Raw genomic sequence first — 22,237 nt, 5'->3', positions numbered from 1 at the left:
TACGCTTTAGCTTTATAATTAAAAAAATATATAATCGCTATATTTTAAAATAAGTCGTTATATATTAGCTTTTTTTATAGTGTCTAAATAGTAATTAGTAATATAGAGGGCTACGATTTTAATTAGCGTAACCCTTAGATTTTAATATAAAAAGGATATTATATAATAAAAGAACGCGTCGATAGCGACGGAGATATAATTATAATTAGAGCTATAAAAGTTATAAAGCCCGAGTAAAAAGTAAAGCTATTAATAAAGTTAGAGACTCGGTACTACTTTAGCTATAATAAAGTTAAATATATTATAAAGAACTATAAATAAAAGTAAAAAGCCCGCGTAGTTTAAATAGTGCCCGTAGAGTACTATATAGAAGAAGTAAACTTGGATAATAATAAATATTATTTAAAAAAAGAATAGCTTTAGTATAAAATCGGGTATCGGAGTTTATAAATAAAGAATAGATAAAATAAGAGTTATTTAATTAATAACGGACTATAAGCAGGCCTTCGGCGCTGCTTATTATGAAGATTAATAAAATATATAAAACTTTAACGTTAATAGATTATAGATATAATATATATTCTATAATAGACTTTTAACTAGCCCGCCGTTTTTACCTCTTATATATAGATAGAACGAAGCGTAAACTTTATAAATTTATAGATAAGTTTACTTAAATTATAACTAAAGGGGTCGTTATTTTTAACCTCGAGATTAGTAGCTATATAAAAAAAGTATATATATATATCGTTAAAGGCCTAGATATAGATATATTTTTAAAAAACCTTAAATAGAACGGAACTACGTTATATATAATATAGCTAAACGGCGGATTTAATATAAAAAGGGTAAAGTAAAAGCGTACTTTAATAAATAAAAAGAAGGCGCTATAATATAAAAAATCTGCGAGGTATAAAGCCTAGGAGCCCCCTTTTTTATTATTTTATATTATAAAGTCGTTATAAAAAAAAAGCACTAGCCGAGCGAGTATATTGCGGGGATCTAAGTAATTAGCCTCGTTAATATTAATAAAGCTTTAAAGCCGAAGAGCGAGACCGACTATTTTTTTTAGCTATTATAATAAATAAAAGAGGAATATAGTAACCTTTTTAAGCTATTTAAAGTATACCCCCTTTTACTAGCTCGGCTAAGAATCGACTTTATAATTAACTTTAAGCGGTAGTTTAATAAATAAAAAGCGCCCCTCCCCTAGGGCCCCCTCTATTCTATATCCTATGAAGAGCTATTAATACTATATAATACTTTTAAAGACCTATTTAATAAAGGCTTTATTTAAATTAATAGCTTTTCTATTAAAGCCCCCGTTTTTTTTATTAGGAAATTAGGGGGCGGCCTGCGCTTTTATTATAATTATAAAGTATTAAATATAATTATATAGAAGGACCGCTACTCTTTATTATTAATTAATAAAACCCTTTAAAGAGTTAATTTAATAAAATAATTTATAAAACTAGATATTATAGCGGCCTTTTATAAAATTAGGGTAGCTAAAAGGTATTAAAAAAAGACCGCTTTTTAGATATAATATAGCCTTTTTAAATAAATAGTTTATTTATTTAGTTTAACCGGGGCGCCCGCTATATTTTAAAAGTATATAAACTAGACTTTAAAAGAATTCTTTAATAACTTTATTTTTATATATATAGACGATATATTAATATACTCGAACGGATTAAAAGCGGATTATAAAAAAAAAGTACGGCGGATATTACGCGCCTTTATAGTAGCGGGCTTTAATTTTAATTTAATTAAAAACAAATTCTTTATTTAAACTATAAAATACGTTAAATTTATTTTTAAAGTAAAATAAAGGATCGCGTATAACTTAGAGAAAGTATATACTATTTACGAATAGCTCGTATTTAAAATAATAAAAGGGGTTAAAAACTTTTTTAGCTTTATTAATTACTATTATGTATTTATATATAACTACTTTATTATTATTAAACCCCTTAATACCCTAACTAAAAAAGGGGCGCTATTTAAATATATAGCTAAGTAAAATGCTATTTTTAAAACGTTTAAAAAGCGTTTTATATCTACGCCCCTATTTTAAAGCTTTAACCTTAACTTAGTAATAGTTATTAAAACCGATTACTTTAAATTTACGCTTAGAAGCTCTTTTATATAAGAGGATCCGTTAAGTGTACGCTAATTAGTCGCTTTTTATTTATAAAAGCTTATATTTACTTAGTATAACTATTTAATCTATAATAAAGAGCTCCTCGCTATAATATTTTATTTAAATATATAGGACGCGGAGCTATAGAGCTCCTATAGATTTAAAGTTATTATAAATTATAAAGGGTTAAAGTATTTTATATAAAAATAAAAGCTAACCGAGCGCTAGAGCCGTTAAATAGAATAACTTTTATAATATTATTTTAAAATCGAGTACTACTTAGGCCGTTTATTAGCCGCCCTAAACGCGCTCTTTAAATATAAATAAAACGCTTTAACTAGCTAGGATAACGAGAGAAAGAGGGGAAGGATTATTTAAGCAATTCCTAACTCTACTCGGTTAGTAACTAGCGTAGTTTACTAAACTAAAACTATAAAAGTACCTAAGCTATTTAAGATTAATATTTTTATAAACGATATAGAGTTTTAATAATAATAAAACGAAATAAAAATAAAAGATAAATAATATTTTAAAATATACGAGGCGGTATTAAACGGAGCTAGGGCGCTCCCTTTTAAATTAGGCCTTAAGCTATAAATTATAGAATATAGTATTAACGTATTCTTAAAATTAATTTAGTAAAAGAGACTATAGGTCCCTAAATATAAAGACCCGGATTATAATAATAATACGTTTTAAACGGAAATAATTTAGCGCTATTATAAATCTTTAGTAACGAACTACTTTAGTAGAAATATTATTATGGCTATCCTATCTAAGTAGTTCTATTAGCTAGGCTAGTTTAGTATAATAAAGAGGTTTATTTAAAATTATAATATTTATAAAGGGAGTATTATATAGCGGTAAGCTAAACGTAGCCTTTTATAGCCTCTTATAGTACTAAAATAGATAAAAAGCGACTTAGCGATAGACTTTATTACCGACCTCCCTTTATTATTAAAAAGCGGCGCCCGGTTTTTATAAATAATAATTAATCGCTTCGTAAAGTCTATTACTTTTAAACCGATAATATTTATAAAAGTAAAGGCCTACGTAGACCGCTTTATTAACTATTACTTCCGATTTTATAAAATACCTCGGTTTATTATAAACGATCGCGGTAATAATTAAATTAATAAGTTTTAATACTAATTCTATATAAAAATAGGGATAGAGTAGTGCCTAAGTACCGCTTTTTATTTATAAACCGACGGGTTAACTAAACGATTTAATTAAAAAATCGAAGTAATTTTATAATATATAATCGTATATACTTAAAATAATTAAAAGGACTAGTTATTAACTATTTAATTAAGCTTTAATAACTAAATAGTTTTAATAATAAAGCTCTTACCTTTTTTTATAGAGTATGGGTATAACGTCGAGCCTTTAAGGATTTAAGAAAGCGTATTAAAAATAGTAAATAAATAAGAAATAAAAGCCGATTCTATAGTATAAAAACTTATAAAAATAACGAAGTTTACTTAGGCCGCTATAACTACTTTATAAGAACGGATAGAGCGTTTAGTTAATAAATAAAAAGCGCTAATAAAGCGCTTTAAAGTTAATAATAAAGTATAGTTATATATAAGTAATTATAGGTCCTCTAGACCTAATAAAAAGTTAAACTAGTTATATTATAAATACGAAATAGTTAAGGTTATAAAACCTACCGTTATATAGCTTAACGTATTTAGTAATATTTATTTCTATTTTTATATTAATATATTACGGTATATAGCGAACGACCCTTTATTAAGTTAATAGCGAACGGACGAGAAGCCCTTTTTAATTAAAAAAAACGACGGGGATTATTAATTAGTTAAAGAAGTATTTATAGTATAATAAAAGTATATAGGCCGCGGATAGTAAAGGGAAGTCCTCGTTAAATAAAAGGGTTATTAAAAGCTAATATAAAAACCCCTATTTTTATTTTATTTAACGGACGCTTTAAAAGAGTTCGAATTATATTATAGGCCCGCTAAAAAGTTTAATAACGACCCGAGTTATTAAAATAGAATTAAAAAGCGCTAAAAGCCCATAGTAATTATATAAATTATAATAATAAAAAGAAAACGGGTATTAAATAAGAGGTAAAAAAGTAATTAAATTAAGGCCTATAAACTAGAAGACTATTTAGCCCCGTAGGGTATAATATAAAGCTAATAATAATATTATAAGCGTAAAAAGGGGCTACTTAAAGTTTAAAAACTAAAGGCTAGCTACCTTTTTTAATTTAAGCGGGGGGAGGTTAATAACGAGCCGCGGCTTAAAAACGGATTAGTTATAAAAAAAGAGAGTATAAAAAAAGTATTTATAGCGGTATAAAGGGAAGCGAGGGCTTAGTAATACTCGCTAATAGTGCGGGCCTCTTTTATAATAAAAAAGGCTACGCCCTTAATAATAGGGGCGGTAATAAAAATAATAATAAAAGTTGCGCGGGTAAGGGTTACGTTAATAAAGGTCGTATAGGGGGCGGGTATTTTAATAATAAAGGAAGTAGTTATAGTATAGGTATTATAATAAGCGCGGGCCTCTTTATTTTTAGCCTTAGTCTAAGTAGCGATAATAATATATAAACGGCTAAAGGTATTTATAAAGTCTTTATATTAATAACGGAAAAAGAACGGTTAGCGATATATAAATAATAGATATCGAGTAGATATATAACGGCTTTAAAAGCGGGGTCGCCTATAATAAAGGTCGATAGCCGGTAATACTCCTTAATTATTTAAAAAAACTCTATTTAAATAGCTTTAATAACGTCGTTAAACTAAGAATAATAAGTTAGTAATTACGGAGTAAATAAAAAATAATAGTAATAAATATATAGGGTTATAACGGTAATTAGCTTTATTATTAATATAAATAGCGTAGCGGGTAATACTTTTAGTTTTATAACGAATTAGTAATCTATAAATAGGTAAATAACGGCGGCTTAATATATAGAGGTAGTTATAGTAGCCGACGCTAGCTAGGGTATTATTACTTTTAGTTAATACTTATATATAAAGGAGGTAGGGGACCTTACGTAGGGCGCTTAATATAAGAGCCTCTTTAAGTTTACGCTCTTTTTTTTTTTTTTTTTTTTTTTTTTTTTTTACCTTTTTTATTAAATATTAGCTAAATATAAAGTTAGCGGACTTTATAAATAAAAAACGGATACGTTATATAAGTTTAATATATTATTTAAATATCTAACTCGTTTTTAAAAAGGTAAATAGATAATAGCTCGGAGTTAGAGCTAAACTTTAACTCTTTACTATTTATATTATTTTTATTATTAAATAGGGTAACGGGCTCGGCGGGTATAGTAGTAGTAGCGGGCTAGTTAACGAGAACGAACTATTAAAATATTAATAATAGATAAAAAGCTAAAAAGCTATAGAGTAATAATATATAAAAAATATAGTAGTAGTAGTATATAAAATATTTATTTAATTATTTTTTAAGTTAAAAAAGGGTTTTTAAACGCGCGTAGGTATATAAGTATAAAGAAGAGATTATATATATAAAAAACAATAGCGGGGATAATAAGCTTATTAAAAATTAGATTTTTATAATAAATTAACGAAATTTAAGTAGTAGAAGTGCGGAAATAAATAGATTAGAGTATTTATAAATCGTTATATAAAAGTTAAAAAGAGAGAGCTTTTTATAAAGGGGGGGGGCTTAATAGAAATTAATAAAAAGGGACCGTGGGTAACTAGTTAGCGGGTTAAAATAGGGCGGTCGATTATTTAGGGTATTTATAATTAAAAAACGGATTAATAGCGGATTCGTTTTAAAAACGAGGTAGGGGGGTATATATTATAGGCTAGATTTAATTAATAGATCTAAGCTTTAGCTCGGATATTATTACGGCTTATTATGCCGCTTTTATAAAAGTTTTATTTAAACGCTTTTTTTTTATAGAACCTTTATAAAACCTCCGCTTTAGAAACCTCTATTCTTTAGTTTAGATTCTATATACTAAAATCCCCTTAACGTGGACTTACGTGGGCTGGACTCTTAATAGCCAGTGATATTAGTCCCGAAGCAAGCTTGCCTTAATTTTAGGCTTCAAGCTTCAAGAGACACAGAACCCAGACTTTGAGAAGTGTGCGTGTAGAACTTGAATGCCATGGCCAAACAGGGCGGTAAAGTAGTGCGCGTTGATATTGAGCACACATCAATAACGCTGTCACGATTCTTCATCGTAAGTTCTAGCTACCCTCAGTCTTCGTTTTACAGAAGGTATCAGCAATGATGTCATAAAACCCGTGTATACTATTTGAATACCATACGAGAGACAGACCGCGGACATGATATTTTATAGCCACGTTTCTTGGCATGACTATGCGGTCACCGGTGCCCGCGTCATGGAATACATTAATTTTATCCGTTCCTGGACGTCTTCCGGCGAGAGCTTGATTTCAAAAGGCAACTATCTAGCTGTACCCTATAGAATTCTCATGTAACGCCGCAGTATTTGGCAGAAGCTTAGTCCGAGGAGTTCTCAAGTTTTGAAAAATTGACTGGTTCCACAGAAACAACATGCAATCCGTGGCAAACTGGGGCGGCAGTTTCATTGCAATCAATTGGAAGCATTTTTCATTCAGTGTATTTCAAAGTTCCCACAGCCATGATGTTGAAATTTTCCTAGTCAACGACGCGTGGCATAGTAACTTGTCTCGCGACAGCCTCCCATTGAGGTGAGATTCATTCGTCTCAACTCCCCAACATCACCCAACATCACAAACTCCTAGCCTCATGGCTGGCCAGACTCCAATTTGGAACGTATCAAATGTCAGGCTTTATTGCTTCTTACGGTTGGTGAAGGATGTATTGCCGGTCTCCACGAACCGGTGGGACGTAGTTGCTCTCTTTCCCAAACACATTCGAGTCAAGGCGATGATGATTGGAGGGTAGGTGTCGTCTGTAAAGCATAGCAGAGAAGACACCGACTAGAGCAAGTCTGCTAGTATGTCTATGACATAATCCAACCCTGTTGTTACGAACACGATAACGGTAGTCGGAAACAACCGTGCCATCGCATGAAAGTTTCGGACATCCGGCCGACAGCATTGCGCACGTAGAGGCCTTCGCGTATGCCTATCGCCGATTCGACGAAGTACGGAACCGAGGCATTTTCCACAATAACGTACATCAGACGAAATACATAAATCTTTTCGACAGTTCTGGAACCCATGCGGAGTCCTCGGCAAGGGTAATGGGCCAAGTTGCTAGCGGTCTTCTTCATGATACATGGCGAACAAGACATGCGGGGAGATTTGATCGCTCTTTTTTCACGTCAAAGGCTTCTCCCATCTGTCAAAAACTGCTTGTTGACGAAACATTTCCGAGTTGAGTCTTGGAAAGCTCTACCAAGTACAAACAATGTCAATGGCATCACCGCTCGGAGATCGAAGATTTTCAAGTCCCCCCTACCAATATTTACGTCTCTCTTGCGACGGAAATTTCTTGTTTCCGCGGGGGATTTAATAATTGCCGTCTTAAAAGTCAAGTCAGACTGCATCTCCAGATGTATAAGTCCGAACTAATCGGGAGGAGCATATTGTCCGAGGCTTACAAGATGAAAAACTTTAATCAGTCGATCTACCTACCGGTTTTTCAAGACAGGCCTGGGTTCCGGTGGGCGAATTATGAGGCTCGTGTCGAATGTTCAGATGATCGGTGTACAGGCCACCCATCACAGCCTGTTGTGGACAAAATACCGAAATACTGCGCCTGCTAGCAGCTAGACATGATGTCACGGGGACGGACTGAGAAAAAAGTCAGGAAACAGAGTTTTGTCAGTCAAACGGCTATCATCTGAAGGCAATTTTTTCCGTCACCCCCTCACAGGCGAGGGACCCTTATGATGGCACAAAGTAGGTATTCTGCAACCCGATTGGAGAACTTTGAGTAAGCAATCGAGCCCTTGATGGATGCTGCGGGTGTAGTGCCCAAACAGGACCCCTCGGCACCTTCAGACGTTCAGCCGGTCTAGACATGTCGGCATGTCATCATAGCGAACGACGTCAGTATCCCGCCGGTCCGGAACCATTCGGGCAAGTTTTGAAGCCTCCGATTCATCAATAACGTTACCAAAACAACTTCCTGTGAGGAATGATCGGGACATAAGTTTGATCAATACTATTAGGGTTACCGGGGTTATCCATTGTCCTTTATTCACGACTACGAACGCACCGAAATACCACATCAAAAAAGAGATATATATACCTTCTATGCCGCCCGCTCCATATCCACCTACTTTCCAACTCATCAAACCCACAACACTCTCAGAACACTTACAGAAACCATGAAGACTACCTCAGCCGCCGCACTCGTACTCATCTTGGGATGGACCCAAGTTCTCGCCAGACCTGTGAATGACCCAAACATCAACGTCCGCGATGCCAATGCCAATGTCTCACCCGTTGCGATTGAGTCGCGACCATTGGAGCCTGATCGCCAAGCATTGAATCCATTCCTTGGCGAAGATAAGAACTCCATCAAGAACGACAACCCCGACCCGAAGACCAAGATCTATCCCAAGAGGTCGGAGAAGGACGCGCCCTACTCTAGGTCCGAAAGAGATCTAAAGGCCAGCATCTACATCCCCAAGACATTTTCAGCATCATCAAATAAGCAGCCCGTCATTCTAGTCCCGGGCACCGCTGCGATGGCTGGTACGACATACCGGGCGAACCTCGGCCCTCTACTGGCCAAGTCCGACTTTGCCGACCCCCTCTGGGTCAATATCCCCGATGCCTCGCTGGACGATGCGCAGGAGAACTCGGAATATGTTGCCTACGCTATCAACTACGTGCAAGATATGACTGGTAAGAAGCCAGCCGTTGTCGCTTGGAGTCAGGGAAACCTCAACGTACAATGGGCGTTGAAGTACTGGCCCAGCACCAGAGACTCGGTGACCGACCTGGTCTCAATGAGCCCCGACTTTCACGGAACCAAGGAGGCATTCGCGGCTTGCAAGACTCCCGCCGCTATCATTGGCTGTACTCCGAGCGTCTACCAACAGATGTACGATTCCAAGTTTGTCCAGACCCTTCGTGCAAACGGAGGTGATAGTGCCTATGGTGAGTTCACATGTTCGCAAATCATTTCGTCCAAACCTCTAACAAGTTCCACTAAGTTCCCACCACTTCCATCTTCAGCGCAACGGACGAGGTTGTTCAACCGCAATCAGGTCCCATCGCCTCGGCCATGCTAAAAGACGGCAATGGTGTCGCAGTTAGCAACATTGAGGTTCAGAAAGCTTGTCCCGCTACGCCTGCTGGTGGTGAAGTTACCCACGAAGGCATGCTCTACAACTCACTTGCATTCGCCCTACTCAAAGACGCTCTCACCAATGAGGGCCCTGGCAAGCTCGACCGCATTGACAAGAAGATCTGCGCTGATCCTGCTGCCGGCAAGCTTGACGCCCTCGAGATCCAGGCTACCGAAGCTGTCTTGGTTGACGCCGGGGCGAACGTGCTTGCCTACCCCAACAAGGTCAGGCGTGAGCCCGCTATCAAGGACTACGCCAAGGTCTAAGCATCGAAAACCATATCATTGTCAGCGGGCTGGCGTGTACCATTTTTGTAAATTATTTGTACACCACTTATCAACAGTACTAGTAACGATATACGAGCAAGCGAGCGAGCGAGCATATCAGCGCATTTACACCCACATGCCTTTAGCGTTGCTTAAGTTGTAGAAAATAAAAATCTGGTCTTTTTGCTTTATAACCATCTGAGAACGAGGTCGAACCTTGGCTTGAAATATGTCTCGTAGTGTGACTCCATCATTGACCCCCTGTCAGCCTCATTAGTTCTTAACTTTGGATGGTGGTCAATGTAGTCTATCTCTCAAAACCAATCATCACGTTATACCTCGGCCAGTTTCAAACGTTATGTTAACAGTTCTTTTATATTGATGGGAGCAGAGAATGTGATGGAATGTAGGAAGTTTCTGTGAAAACAATCTGCCGGGGTAAGGCCAACCACTCGGCCCACTCATCTCCCAGGTGTTGGCAGATAACGTTCAACAGATATGCCCCTGAGTCTCCAATCTGCCAAAGGTCCCGTGCCAGATGCAGAATAGAAGCATAATAGGCCAGGATAGCTATCGCTTCAGGCTTTCTTTCGGCAAGCTTCCTAGTATATTCCTCTGATACCATCAGTGACCAGGAAAAGACCATCTGGATCAGGTACTTCCGACCCATGAATACCCTGGTGTCTAGATCATCTAGTGCGACCTGTATTAGGTCGATAGCAGACATGTAAACCTCCTTCTCGGCGGGCGAAATGTTTGGTGATGCAGATATCAAGTCCAGGATGCTATCACAATCAGGACCGACACCTTTTAGCCGACTCAGGCCCAGCCCCCACGACATCAAAGGGACAAGCTCCGATGTCTTCAACAATGCCCAGGCGCGACTTACGATTACTCTAACACCTCTCCGGATCCTAGCAAAGTTCACGTAGCAGTCAATGAACGGATCTAGACTGGCGCTGCGGAATGCAAGTGCGTCGATGCAGAGATGTCGGCCAAGGATGGCGGAGAACAGGACCAGGGGAACGCAGCTGGGCTCGTCTATCCGCGCCTTTTGAGCGTTGAATAATGAAATAGCTCTTGTTTGTAGCTGAACTGCGTCGTGTAGGAATTCCATTGCGTTTTCTGGCTCGAGGATCGACATATGCCGAGCAGACAGGGCAAGGATCTCGTGCATGAGGTACGGGGCATCGGACCCTGTCTTGAGGATGAGCTGGGTGTTTCGTTCGATGAGACTTGGGTCGAGCTCGGGCACGGCGAGTGCTAGAGAAAAGTGTACTAGGAATCTCATGTGCGCCATGTTGATCATATTGTCCGATATACTGGGAGCGGGCTGGCCCATGTCGCCGGTATACACTATCAGGTGGGCCAAGTCCGGAGTCGGGATGACAGCGGGGCTCCTCCCGGTCGGAGATCCATACGGCGAATCCGGCTTCGAGGTCCCGGCATCTGACAGCACGGAATCCTGCATGGGTTCATCATCGCGCGTAGAACTTGCTACAGACCCTGGATCTGCAGCGTATGGGAATACACATGTGCGGTCTACCATCGTACAGTTGACGCATCTTGGTCGAGTCTCATCGCACTACTCATCCGATTAGTCGATGTCTCCAGCCTTACAATGCCCGTCGGCGGGTACGCGTAACAAATACGTGGAAACTGATAGGTCCAGCTTACCTTCATATGGCGTCGTTTGCACTCGGCACATCCCTTCCGGGACTTCCTATGGGAGCGTCTGTACATGGTTGGTCCGGTCGATGGCTATACCGATGTACGCTTGTCGGCTCGAATACCGTCTAAGTCCGATGCACATCCCTGGGAACCCGTAGACCCCGAATGCTTCAGAAGTCGCAGCGTGCCAGATCGATTCGGTCGTCAGCAGTAAAGAGACATAAAGGCGACCATTGAAGTTTTTCCACTTGAATGAACACTTTGCCGGTGTACAAACTTTAAAGCGTCCACACGGCTAGCTAGGCATACTCGCCCAGCTTCTCTAAGCCATGATACTTGACGTACGTGGACCTCAGCCGCGATTTGTTTCTCGAGCTGCGCCAGGTTTCACGGGTGATCCGTGAACCATATTATTAGTCTGTCCGACTTTATGCTTAGTTCCGCCCGTAAAAAGCTTTGCGATACGTGTATTCGGGAACCGCCGGGCCAATAGTTGGCTATCTTTAGTGTACGACCCACCCGTAGAATACGTGTATTCGCATTTACCTCGGACCATTTACCACCGTAGACTCTCAAGGCTGACTTTTCAGGTTTGATTTGTTACTAGAATTCGCGAGGGGCAGCGCATAATTAGACAGCAAGGATTCATAGTAGGGCAAGTCCGTGTTTTTTTTCTCCGATCCCTTTACGCCGTTACGCTGTACACTCTACGTACAATATGCCGGCAAAGACCTTTGCCATGTCCCACACACCAGCGGCCCGCATCCCTCTACTAGGATCCCGCTAGAGTATTGCTGGGTGTTATTAACATGAGGAAGGCTGCAAATGAAATGAACTCAAGGGAGTTTTTAGCCTGCAAGATCAAAAGAGGGACATAAATGCCGGGCTTCTGGTCCACTCCCCTATCTTCTCCTAAGGTATTAGATGTAGCCAAACGGTTTCTCCCCCTCATTAAAGCTCGACTGCAAGCACGTACACATTTACTTGACAGGATGCATTTTTGTATCGATGAAGATCGAATAGCAAGAATGTGATGCCATCTAATACTTTTCTCACAGGCAATTGTGGCTAAACTAGCACAAATGTAAGGGCCGAGACAAGGAAGAGCTGTTCTCGAAATCGGCATACTAGGATCTGAACGTGCCATTTGCCCTCAGAAACCTGAGTCATTGCTTCCTTAACCTGGAATCGCTATTACGATGTGCAGAATATGATGGGGCGGAGAAAATTGGCTCAATTCCCATTCGAATCTTTTGGTGTGATCAAGTCTGCCATGAGAATACCCGTGACATGACGACTCATCAAATGATAGCTGAACGATCACTTGTGCTTCTCTGTGGACATGGATATTGGACTGACATGATGATCATTTTGGTTTCGGTTCCTGGTCCTCGTCTCATAGGTATGCTTCGTATTCAGAGGCTCGGCCTCACGAGTCACCTAGGAATGTCCTCTACAAGTCCAACCCCTGGTTGCAGAGCTCGGAAAGTGACATGGAACTCTCCTTACCAATAGCGGGCTACTCCATACATGGAGCCTGCCGAATTACTGGTATGCTGCTTACCCCTGCGACACTAGAGCAGTAGGCACTCTGTCGGTGGAACTCGGGGAGAGATTAGCTAGTGAGCTAGTTCGTTGAGTTGCTGTCCCCTGCACGTCAGTAAGCTATCGTGCTGTTCTGACGTAGTTTCGTAAGCAAATACTCGCCTATCGCTTTTCGCTCTCGGTGCGAAAAAGTGCCCAACCATTGAACCAACACAGCCAGGCACTCTGCAAGGCGAACTGGTCCTCGGCTGATTATCGGCCCGATGGTTGAAGAGAGGATCAAAGGAGGTTGATTGTAATAGCCAGATACGACAGTAAAGGGGTCAGAAGGACCACGGCCTGGGGCCAAGCAAAAGTGATCAACCTCATCCACCCCAACGTTTTCCCAGAACTCTGCTCGCAACCCCTCCCCCTCTGCTCTTCCTGCATATTGGACCTATTGAGAGGCTCGCGATGCCATATTTATTTGGATAATCTGCTTCATCGGTTGCAGGTCAGGCTGTCAAAGCTGGAGCCAAGCTAGGAGCGTATTGAAAGGAAGCGCCGAGCGATTTACAACCCACTGTTCTTCGCTATCTTTAATAACTGTCCAGACCTAATGAATTACCTGATCGAGTCTCATGCTGCGGTGATCTACAAAGACAACAATGAATCAACTATTGTTTATCGCATTCCGACTAAGGCACTATGCCGTAGTAAAGTATATGGCTACAAGCTGCATAATTCGTTTCGATATCAACGAGGCGGACAGTAGCGGCTGGGCTCCATTGATCCATGCAATCTAAAATGCTATGACAACATGATCAAGCTCCTGCTTCTGAAAAACAGGGTTAATGTCAACCGAGGGGACTGGGATGGAAGAGCGCCTCTGATTCTAGGAGCGTAACGTGGGAGCAGCTTCGTCATCAACTGTCTTCTCGAAGCAAGCAAAGTCAATGCAGCCTCCAGAGATACTTGGGGTACAAGCCCGGTGTCTTCCGCAGCAGAAGGAGGAATATCTGGAATTGTCAAATCGCTTCCTAGAAAAAGGGATTGGAGAGGTGCAAAGGACCATGGAAACAATCAAATTGCCCCTCGACATGGCGGGGGCTGATCCAAACCCACACGACAAGCCAGGGCAAAAGACCTTGTGGGAGGCTATTTTTTCCGGCTGTGTGGCGCTAGCTGAGCAACTAATAGGGACTGGCAGGCTCACGGGGCATCTTGATCTATGGGACGGCTTGGGCCGCACACCGATGGATGCGAAGGCCCATAAGGATTGCAAGACGAGCGAGAAATACCTCTTGTTCTTCTGGAGCTGTATGATGGGCCTGCAAGATGGAGGCCTAAGTTGAATCAAGTGTGGGTGTTAGAGGAATAAAAAAAAGGACTTCGGAGAACAACAATTTCTAAGGAAAAAGGATAACAATGATTCAACACTAGGTAATAAGCTAAGGAAAATAACAAATGTAGATGACATCAAAACTCCACAATGCCTGACCCGATGATTTCCAATCTCCACTGTATCTCCCCCTCTCAGCCTCAGCTGTGGTCCATTCAAGACCTTTCTCTCCCAAGTTCCGCTGAACTGTTTCTCCCAGTGTTGTCCCTTGCCAGTTTCCATAGCGTTCCCACACGAAATACAGATAAAACTTGTTACAACTCACTCATAACAACTAGTAATAGTAAGGAGACTGCAGAATTGTGGTTCTGATCGCCCTTGTGTCCCGTGTGACCACCATGTTCCCTGTGTATATCCTCCCATCAAGTTGTATCCCATGCCCTCGACTCATACAAGTACAATCCGTATCCTCATGAAAGCGCCCCCATTATATCTTTAACGATATCTCCGAAAAAAAAACACTAACAATCTAATAAAAACTACTCACTCGTCTTCATGTCTTCGTAGTATGATGATGCCCATAACTCTTTCTTTCATCTCTTGTATCTCTCCAGATGTCGTTGGCCAGTCTCTAGTTGCTCCAGTCAAACCCGACGCAAAGCTTGCTCTTCTTGCACACAGCCTTGGTGAGAGTCTGGATGCTACCACTGCTCAACAACTCGAGAACCTGCATGTTGGCCTCGAACTCGCGGGTGATGAAGTTACGAATCTCGATGGCGACGAGCGAGTCAAGCGGGTAGTGGGACAAGCTGCGGGTGACGTCGAGATCCTCAATCTCCATCATGAGGACGGCGGCAATCTTCTCGACCAACCCACGGCAGACAACCTCCATAGCCTCTGCCTCGCTGCGCGACGCCTTGAGGGCAGCGTTGAGTGAGACGGCACCGTTGGCACCAGCCTCGGCAGCGGCAAGCTCCTCAGCAGCTAGGCGGAGAGCCTTAAACTTGGCATCGGGTGTCCAGAAGGGCTGGACGCTGGGCGTGATGCGCATACCAGTGATGACGTGGTGGTTGCAAACGGAAGTCTTGTTCGAGATGGATGCGCCGATGAGGGCAAGCACCTCGGCCTCGCAGATGCTGTCGGATCCCAAGTTTTTGGCGACCTCGGCAGCACGCTCGGCACTACCATCGGCCAGGTAACCGGCATCAGAGACAGCGGTCAAGTCGAGAGAAGTAGCGGGCAGACCAAGGGCAAGACGATGCTGGACGAAGGCGTTGAGGAAGCAGTTGGCGGCGGCATAGGCGGCTTGACCACGGTTACCGACAGCTCCGGCAGCAGAAGAGATGGCAATGAAGAAGTCAAGCTCAGTCTGGCGCTCCTGGAGGGCATTGTGGAAGTTCCATGCACCCTGGACCTTGGACTCGGTGACTGAGGTATAGTCGTTGTAGGTCATTTGCTCGAAAAGAACGTCCTAGACTGATGTTAGTACATAGAGTGTGGGGGAAATAAGATGAATAACATACACGAAGGACCATGGCACCGTGGATGACACCACGGACGGGAGGAAGACCCTTGAGGCCAGTGTTGAACAACTGCTCAACGCTAGACTTGTCGGCGACGTTGCAAGGGCGGACGGTGATGTGGGCACCATCGTTGGCAGCCTCGTCGATGAGCTCCTTGACCTTGCCGGTGGCAGAGCCACTGCGAGAGAGGAGAACAAGGTTCCTGGCGCCATGAGCAACCATCCACCTGGACATGCTGCGGCCGAGACCGCCAGTACCACCGATGAGGAGGTAGGTAGCATCAGGCTTCAGAAGGGCTTTGGCAGCCTTGGAAGGAGTAGCCATGACGACATCCTCAGCATGAGGAACAACAACCAACTTGCCAGGGCCCTGGGTGGATTGCAACGTCTTGAAGGCTGTCTCCATGCAGGACACGGGGAAAACGGTGGCAGGGTCAATGGGTCGGAGCTGGTCATCGGCAAGAAGCTTGGAGACATCAGAGACGAGTCTCTCCATAATCTTAGGCCTCTCTGCGGCAAGGCCGAAGATGTCAACGCTGAGGAAGGAGGCGTTGCTGTCAGACTGGCCCATGTCGAGGCGGGTGGCGCGAGAGCCATCCTTCCTGCGAACATCAACGAGGCAACCGAAGCGGCTGAGGCAAGCCCAGCTCTCTCTCAGGGCATCAGCACCGGGAAGGGTGTTGAGAACAACGTCAACACCCTCGTCGTTGGTCGCGCGTCTAACGGCAGCTCTCCAGGTGGTGTTGCGGCTGTAGAAGATATGGTCCTCAGGAACGTTGTAGTGCTGCATGAGAAGCTTCTTCTTGGCAGCGGTGCTGACAGTGACGAAAATCTCGGCACCGATCATCTTAGCGAGGCAGACTGAAGCCTGACCAATGCCACCACCGGCAGAGTGAACCAGAATGCGCTGGCCCTCACGGAGGCGGGCCTGCTCGACCAAGCTGTAGTAGGCAGTGCAGTAAGCCAAGGGAAGGGTGGAGGCATCCTCGAAGGACATCTTGGAGGGCATGGTCATGACGTTGGCAGCGGTGGTGCGAGTGCGGGTAGCATAGGCACCATGGCTGATGGTGAGGGCGGCGATGCGGTCGCCGGCCTTGTGGGCCTTCACAGCAGAGCCAACCCTGGTGACGATACCGGAAGCCTCGACACCAAGAGCGTGCTTGTCAGCCTCGGGGATCTGGCCCTTGGCGATCATGACATCGCGGAGGTTCATGCCAACGGCCTTAACGTCGAACTCAATCTCGTTGTCACCAAGAGGCTGAGTGGCAGCAACGTCGTCAACGAAGTGCACCGTCTCAATGGCACCGGGAGTAGAGAACTCCATCTTGAGGCATCGGTTATCCTTGCCAAAAGGCTGCATCTCAACAACGCTGGGGTTGGTCTCGCGGTGGACGAACTCATTCATGTCCTCATCGTGAACGATGCGGGGAGTGGAGAGCTTGCCAGATCGCTCCATGAACTCAAGTTCGCTGGTGGACGAGGCACTAGCACCGAAGGCGAGCTTGAAGATCTCAAAGATAACTGCAGCAGAATCGTCCTCATCAAGCTGATTGTTGTCATCCAGGTCAAGGGTGGCGAAGGGCAGAACAGTCTCAGAGCGAACGGTTCTGCTGAGACCGATAATCATGTTGGACTCAGGTGACGTAGCCTTGTCGTAGGCACCACGGACGACCCACAAGCAGCCCTGAACACCGGCAAGCATGCCACGGACTTCAGCAAACTGCTCCTTGGTAGGGTTGGCAAGGAAAGGTTGCTCAATCTCAGTGAGGACGACGGTAAGCTTGCCCTCGGTGTTGACTTCGTGCATGGTACCCATCTCAGGTAGTCTGGAGGTTGCGCTGGCCAGAGCAATTGCTAGGCCATTGGCCAGCATCTGCTGAGAGTTGGAGTCACCGTGGATGATGGCGACGTCAACATCGGGCAAAGGAGCATCAACCTTGACACCGGAGGCACCGTTGATCTTGGTCTTGGACTTGCCAGACAGTGACTTCAGAGTTCCAATCTCCTCCCACTCAAGCTTGTAGCAAAGCTCGCGGGCAGGGTTGCTGGCCAGCTCAGTCTCTCCGTCAATGATGGGAGAAACGGTGAGCTCGTCAATCTCAATGACCAAGTCATTAGCTTCTGAGGTGGCGAAGACAGAGACCTTGGTAGAGCGAGCCTCGGCAGGGAAGTCAGCCTTGCAGTATGCCTTGAGAGTGCTGCCAACCTCCTTGGTGAGGGCGGTGATGTCGCGAGAGATGGACATGCGACCGATGGAAGAGGGAAGGTAGACCGTGTTGATGTCAGTACGACCGGCCCCAAGGATGGGCCAGTACATCTCAATGACGGACTCCAAGAAGGTAGGGTGAAGGACAGAGCTGGTCTGGTAGTGGTTGGGCATGTCGGCCGCAACATCGAAGGATGAAATGATACCAGTGGAGTACTTGTTCGACGCCTTGCATTCCTTGATGCACTGGAAAGATGGTCCGTAGCCGACGCCAAGCTCAGTCAGGCGCTCGTACATGTCGTTCTCCGCGACGGCAACAGCCTCAGGGCCCTCGCTGGCCTTCATGGTAGCCTCAGCTCCGCGAAGAGCGGCAAGCTTCTGTTCCTTGCCATCGACCTCGTTAGTCTCAGTGCCGTGGAGAGCGATGAGACCAACACAGTGCTCTGTCCAGCCACTGCCGTGAGACCAAGAGCAAATGCGGAACTCTTTCCAGGTCTCGGATGCCGTCAAATTGGTCTCCTGGTGGGGGCGCAGATTGATAGTCATCTCAACATCAGCATCCTGCAGAGCCAAGGGCTTGACGACGGAGACATCTCTCAGCTCGTACTTCTCGAATGAGATTTCCTTGCGCTGAGCCCACTGAGCGGAAGCCTCCAAGGCCATGCCGATGAAGGCAGAGATGGGGAAGATTGTCACCGACTGAATCGCGTGATGGCGAAGCCAAGGAAGATCATCCAAGTGGACGATGTTTCTCCATGTCGGCTCGAGATCGCTGGAGTAGATGGCCTCAAGGCCGATCAGGTCGTTTCTGGGCGACTTGCGGTACTTGTGCATTTGAGTCATACGGGACTCTTGCCAGTACTTGTTCTGGTAGTTCCAGGCATAGCGAGGAAGATCAGTCAATAGTGACGGCTTCTTCTTCAGGTTGGGGAAGTTGACGTTATCCATGTTGAGAATGGCACCCTTAGTGATCAGGTTGCAGGCCAAATCCATCGCAGACTCAACGGCATCCTTCTTACGGACAAGGGGGGAAGCGTAAGGCACCTTCATGGCAGCCTCTCCGACGTGCTTCAGGATCTGCTTGATGGGGCCTTGGAGAGCAGAGTGAGGACCCAACTCGATGATCATGTTGACGCCAGTTTTGTGCTCGCCAACTGGCTCCAACATGGTCTCAAGAGCCTCAGAGAAGCGCACAGGGCAGGTAAGGTTGTTGACCCAGTAGTGAGCCTGGCACTCGAAGCCGTCGATCTGGTGTCCGTAGAGGGAAGAGTGGAAGCGGACATCGGTAGTCTGAGGATGGGGAAGCTCAGAGATGGACTCGCGATATTCCTTGGCAACAAGGTTCATGTGGTGCGAGTGGTAAGCAGTCTCAACCTGGAGGCGTCTGTTGAACATCTGCTTGTCCTCAAGGTTCTTCTCAAGCTCGCCCAGAGCTGCGGAATCACCGGAGATGGTCAAACTGGAGGGGCTGTTGTAGCAGGCGATTCTGACCTGTTGTTGCTTGAGAGCGTCGATCATGGGCTGAACTTCCTCCTTGGTTCCGCCAACGGCCATCATGGAGCCCTGAAGATCAGGGTTTCGTTGCTTCAGGATGGGGATGAGGCGTCCTCTGTGGTAGGCGATGGCCATGGCAGCCTCGAAGCCAATGATACCGGCAGCGTATGCGGCGCCGATTTCACCAGAAGAGTGACCAGCAACAGCCGCGGGGCGAATACCCCATGTGCGGAGAAGGTCAGTCAATGCAAGCTGAACAGCACTGCAAGCCGGCTGAGAGATGTGAGCCTCGGAAACCTTGGAAGATTCTTGGTCTTTGCTGAGCTCCTCGATGAGGGACCACTCAGCACCCAACTTCCTCAGGCACTCGTCGGCCCTGTCAATCGCGGCAGTATAAATGGGGTACTGGCCGTACAATTCGCGACCCATGCCCCACCACTGAGCACCCTGACCAGTGAAGACGAAACCAATTCTCAAGGGCTCAGTCTCCTTGCCGGGAATGACCTTGCCGCTGTTGAGGGTCTCGATAAGCTCGAAAGAGTCAGTGGCGGGGATGGCAACCCTCCACGGGAGCATGGAGCGACGCGAACCAAGGGTGTACGCGATGTTGTCCATGAGATCGTTCTGGAAAATCTCAGGTCTCTGCTCGAGGTAGACAACGAGGTTCTTCATGACGGCACCGACAGAGTTCTTGTCATTGGCAGACAAGACGTAGATCTTCTTGGTGCTCTTGACCTTCTTGTTATCGGGAGGAGGGAGGTTCTTGTTGTCCTTCTTGGGGGCACCGGTGTGAGGTGCCTTCTCAAGAACAACGTGTGCGTTGGTGCCACCGAACCCGAAGTTGTTGACACTGATGTACTTCTTGTTCTTAGGGAAGGGCCTTTGGGTGGCAGGAACCTTCATGTTCCACTCCTTCCATGGAATCTTCTCATTGGGCTTCTTGAAGTCGTGGTTGGGAAGGAGGAAACCTCTCTCCAGCATCATGGTTGCCTTGATGATACCAGCGATACCAGACGCCGCTTCCAAGTGACCAATGTTCGACTTCACTGAGCCGATGAACAAGGGATCCTTCGTTGATCTGTTCTGACCAATGACATTGTGGATAGCAGTGGCCTCAATCGGGTCACCGACCTTGGTACCAGTGCCGTGGGCCTCGACATAACCGCAGTCATTGGGGTCAAGACCTGCGTTTCTGTAGATCTGCCTCATGAGCTTCTCTGTGAAGATTGTTAGTAAATGGTTTCATGGAAAGACTAGATACAATGTTGCATACCCTGTGCTTGCCCACTGGGCATAGTGATACCAGGCGTCTTGCCATCCTGGTTGATACCAGTGCCTCTGATGACGGCACGGATTGAGTCGTTGTCTCTGATGGCCTGATCGAGGGGCTTCAGGATGATCATACCACAACCTTCGCCACGGCCGAAACCGGTACCGCGCTGGTCAAAGGCAATAGATCGGCCAGAGTCCGCGAGCAGTCTGCAGTCATTGTGTTAGTATCGAAGAAAAAGTGCGACGAAAAGCATCCAAGCGTGCAGCGTATGCTTACCTGCAAGACGAGAAGGAAATCCAGAACTCGGGCAGCATGTTCAGATGGCAACCACCAACAATCGCTGAGGTTGACTCGCCGGCACGCAAACTCTGGCACGCCAAGTGCAGGGCGACCAAACTTGCTGAGCAAGCTGTGTCTGCTGTGAAACTCGGTCCCCTGAGATCGAAGAAATGTGAGAGTCTGTTGGACTGCATCGCATGGGCACATCCTGAACCGTATATTAGCGCAACGTCTGGGGTACAGGGGTTATGCTCATACCTGTGGCCTGGTGCATGGGGATCGTGTCACTGTCCCTGAACAAGTGACTCTCGTACTCGGCGAAGCTGCCGCCGACAAAGACACCGACGTCTTTTCCAACGATCGTGTGCTTGGGAATACCAGCGTTCTCGAGGGCCTCGAATGTGCACTCAAGCAGAAGACGCTGCTGGGGGTCCATGGAGATGGCCTCCTTCTCCGTCAAACCGAAGAAGGGGGCATCGAACGACGCCAGGTCGACGTCCAAGAAGTTACCACCCTCTGCGTGGTAAGCTCCAGTCTTGCCCGGGTTCGGGTGGTAGAATGCCTCGTGGTTGAAGCGCTCCTTGGGCACGGGAGTGAAGCCAGTTCTGGCGCGGGAGCACAGCTCCCAGAACTCGGCGGGGCTGGAGACGCTGCCGGGCATACGGCAGGCCATACCGACGATGGCGATGGGCATCTGCTTCAAGCCGGCGTCGCTGCCGCCGACGGGGTTGGTGTAGCCCTGGCTCGTCGCATGGGCACTGGCACTGCCGTTGGAGTGGCCGTTGGAGTGACCATTTGTTGATTGTCCGTGGATGTTGAGGCCGACACCGTCTAGGGGCCCCACGGACAGGCTAGTGAAGCCATCGGATGTGGTATCGGAGTGATCGATCGGGGTCATCATGACAGGACTTGCCGATGGCGATGTCCCCGATGAGGAGTAGGACAGCACGCCGGGCGCCATGATGAAGGGTGGAGGAGGGAGATTGGCGGAAACCGCTTGTATGTGTCGAATCTATTCGGCAAGCATTCGTCGAAAGCAACGATGAAAGTGACAGCGAAGGTTCCGGCGCTCTAGGCGTTCCTTACAATGACCAAAAGAAGAAGGGAAGAATGTGGATGAGGAGGAGGAAGAAACGAAAGGCGGACTGCGTGTGCTCTAGATAGAAAACTTGGGGCTTGGAAGAGGGCAGGCCGGATTGATATGGGAGTACGTACCAAGCCTCGTTGAGATGAGTGAGTGTGAC

At 45.3% G+C, this 22,237-nt stretch overlaps 3 protein-coding genes across 3 annotated transcripts; 1 reads left to right on the top strand and 2 right to left on the bottom strand.

Moving 5' to 3' along the window:
- Positions 1-8,447: 8,447 nt before the first annotated feature.
- Positions 8,448-9,682, top strand: BDZ83DRAFT_578179 (uncharacterized protein; the record flags this gene model as incomplete). Its single annotated transcript, XM_060505094.1, has 2 exons — positions 8,448-9,225; positions 9,282-9,682. 2 exons carry the CDS (start codon positions 8,448-8,450, stop codon positions 9,680-9,682), a joined length of 1,179 nt encoding a protein of 392 aa, XP_060364745.1.
- A 131-nt stretch (positions 9,683-9,813) lies between these two features.
- Positions 9,814-11,733, bottom strand: BDZ83DRAFT_622234 (uncharacterized protein). Its single transcript, XM_060508320.1, has 2 exons — positions 11,360-11,733; positions 9,814-11,267 (listed from the first exon to the last, which is right to left on the bottom strand). Exons 1-2 carry the CDS (start codon positions 11,423-11,425, stop codon positions 10,056-10,058), a joined length of 1,278 nt encoding a protein of 425 aa, XP_060364744.1. The 5' UTR covers positions 11,426-11,733; the 3' UTR covers positions 9,814-10,055.
- Positions 11,734-14,850: 3,117 nt separating this feature from the next.
- BDZ83DRAFT_752432 (beta-ketoacyl synthase domain-containing protein) lies at positions 14,851-21,954 on the bottom strand (the record flags this gene model as incomplete). The annotated part of the gene is made up of 5 exons (XM_060514201.1): positions 14,851-15,690; positions 15,743-20,658; positions 20,715-20,920; positions 20,991-21,201; positions 21,252-21,954. The coding sequence occupies 5 exons, from the start codon at positions 21,952-21,954 to the stop codon at positions 14,851-14,853; spliced, it is 6,876 nt and encodes a 2,291-aa protein (XP_060364743.1).
- Positions 21,955-22,237: the final 283 nt, after the last annotated feature.

Source organism: Colletotrichum acutatum, assembly GCF_030867785.1.
Source record: "Colletotrichum acutatum strain CBS 112980 chromosome Unknown BDZ83scaffold_49, whole genome shotgun sequence".
In the NCBI taxonomy this organism is placed as follows: Eukaryota; Fungi; Ascomycota; class Sordariomycetes; order Glomerellales; family Glomerellaceae; genus Colletotrichum; species Colletotrichum acutatum.
This window is presented reverse-complemented; position numbering and strand designations above follow the sequence as displayed.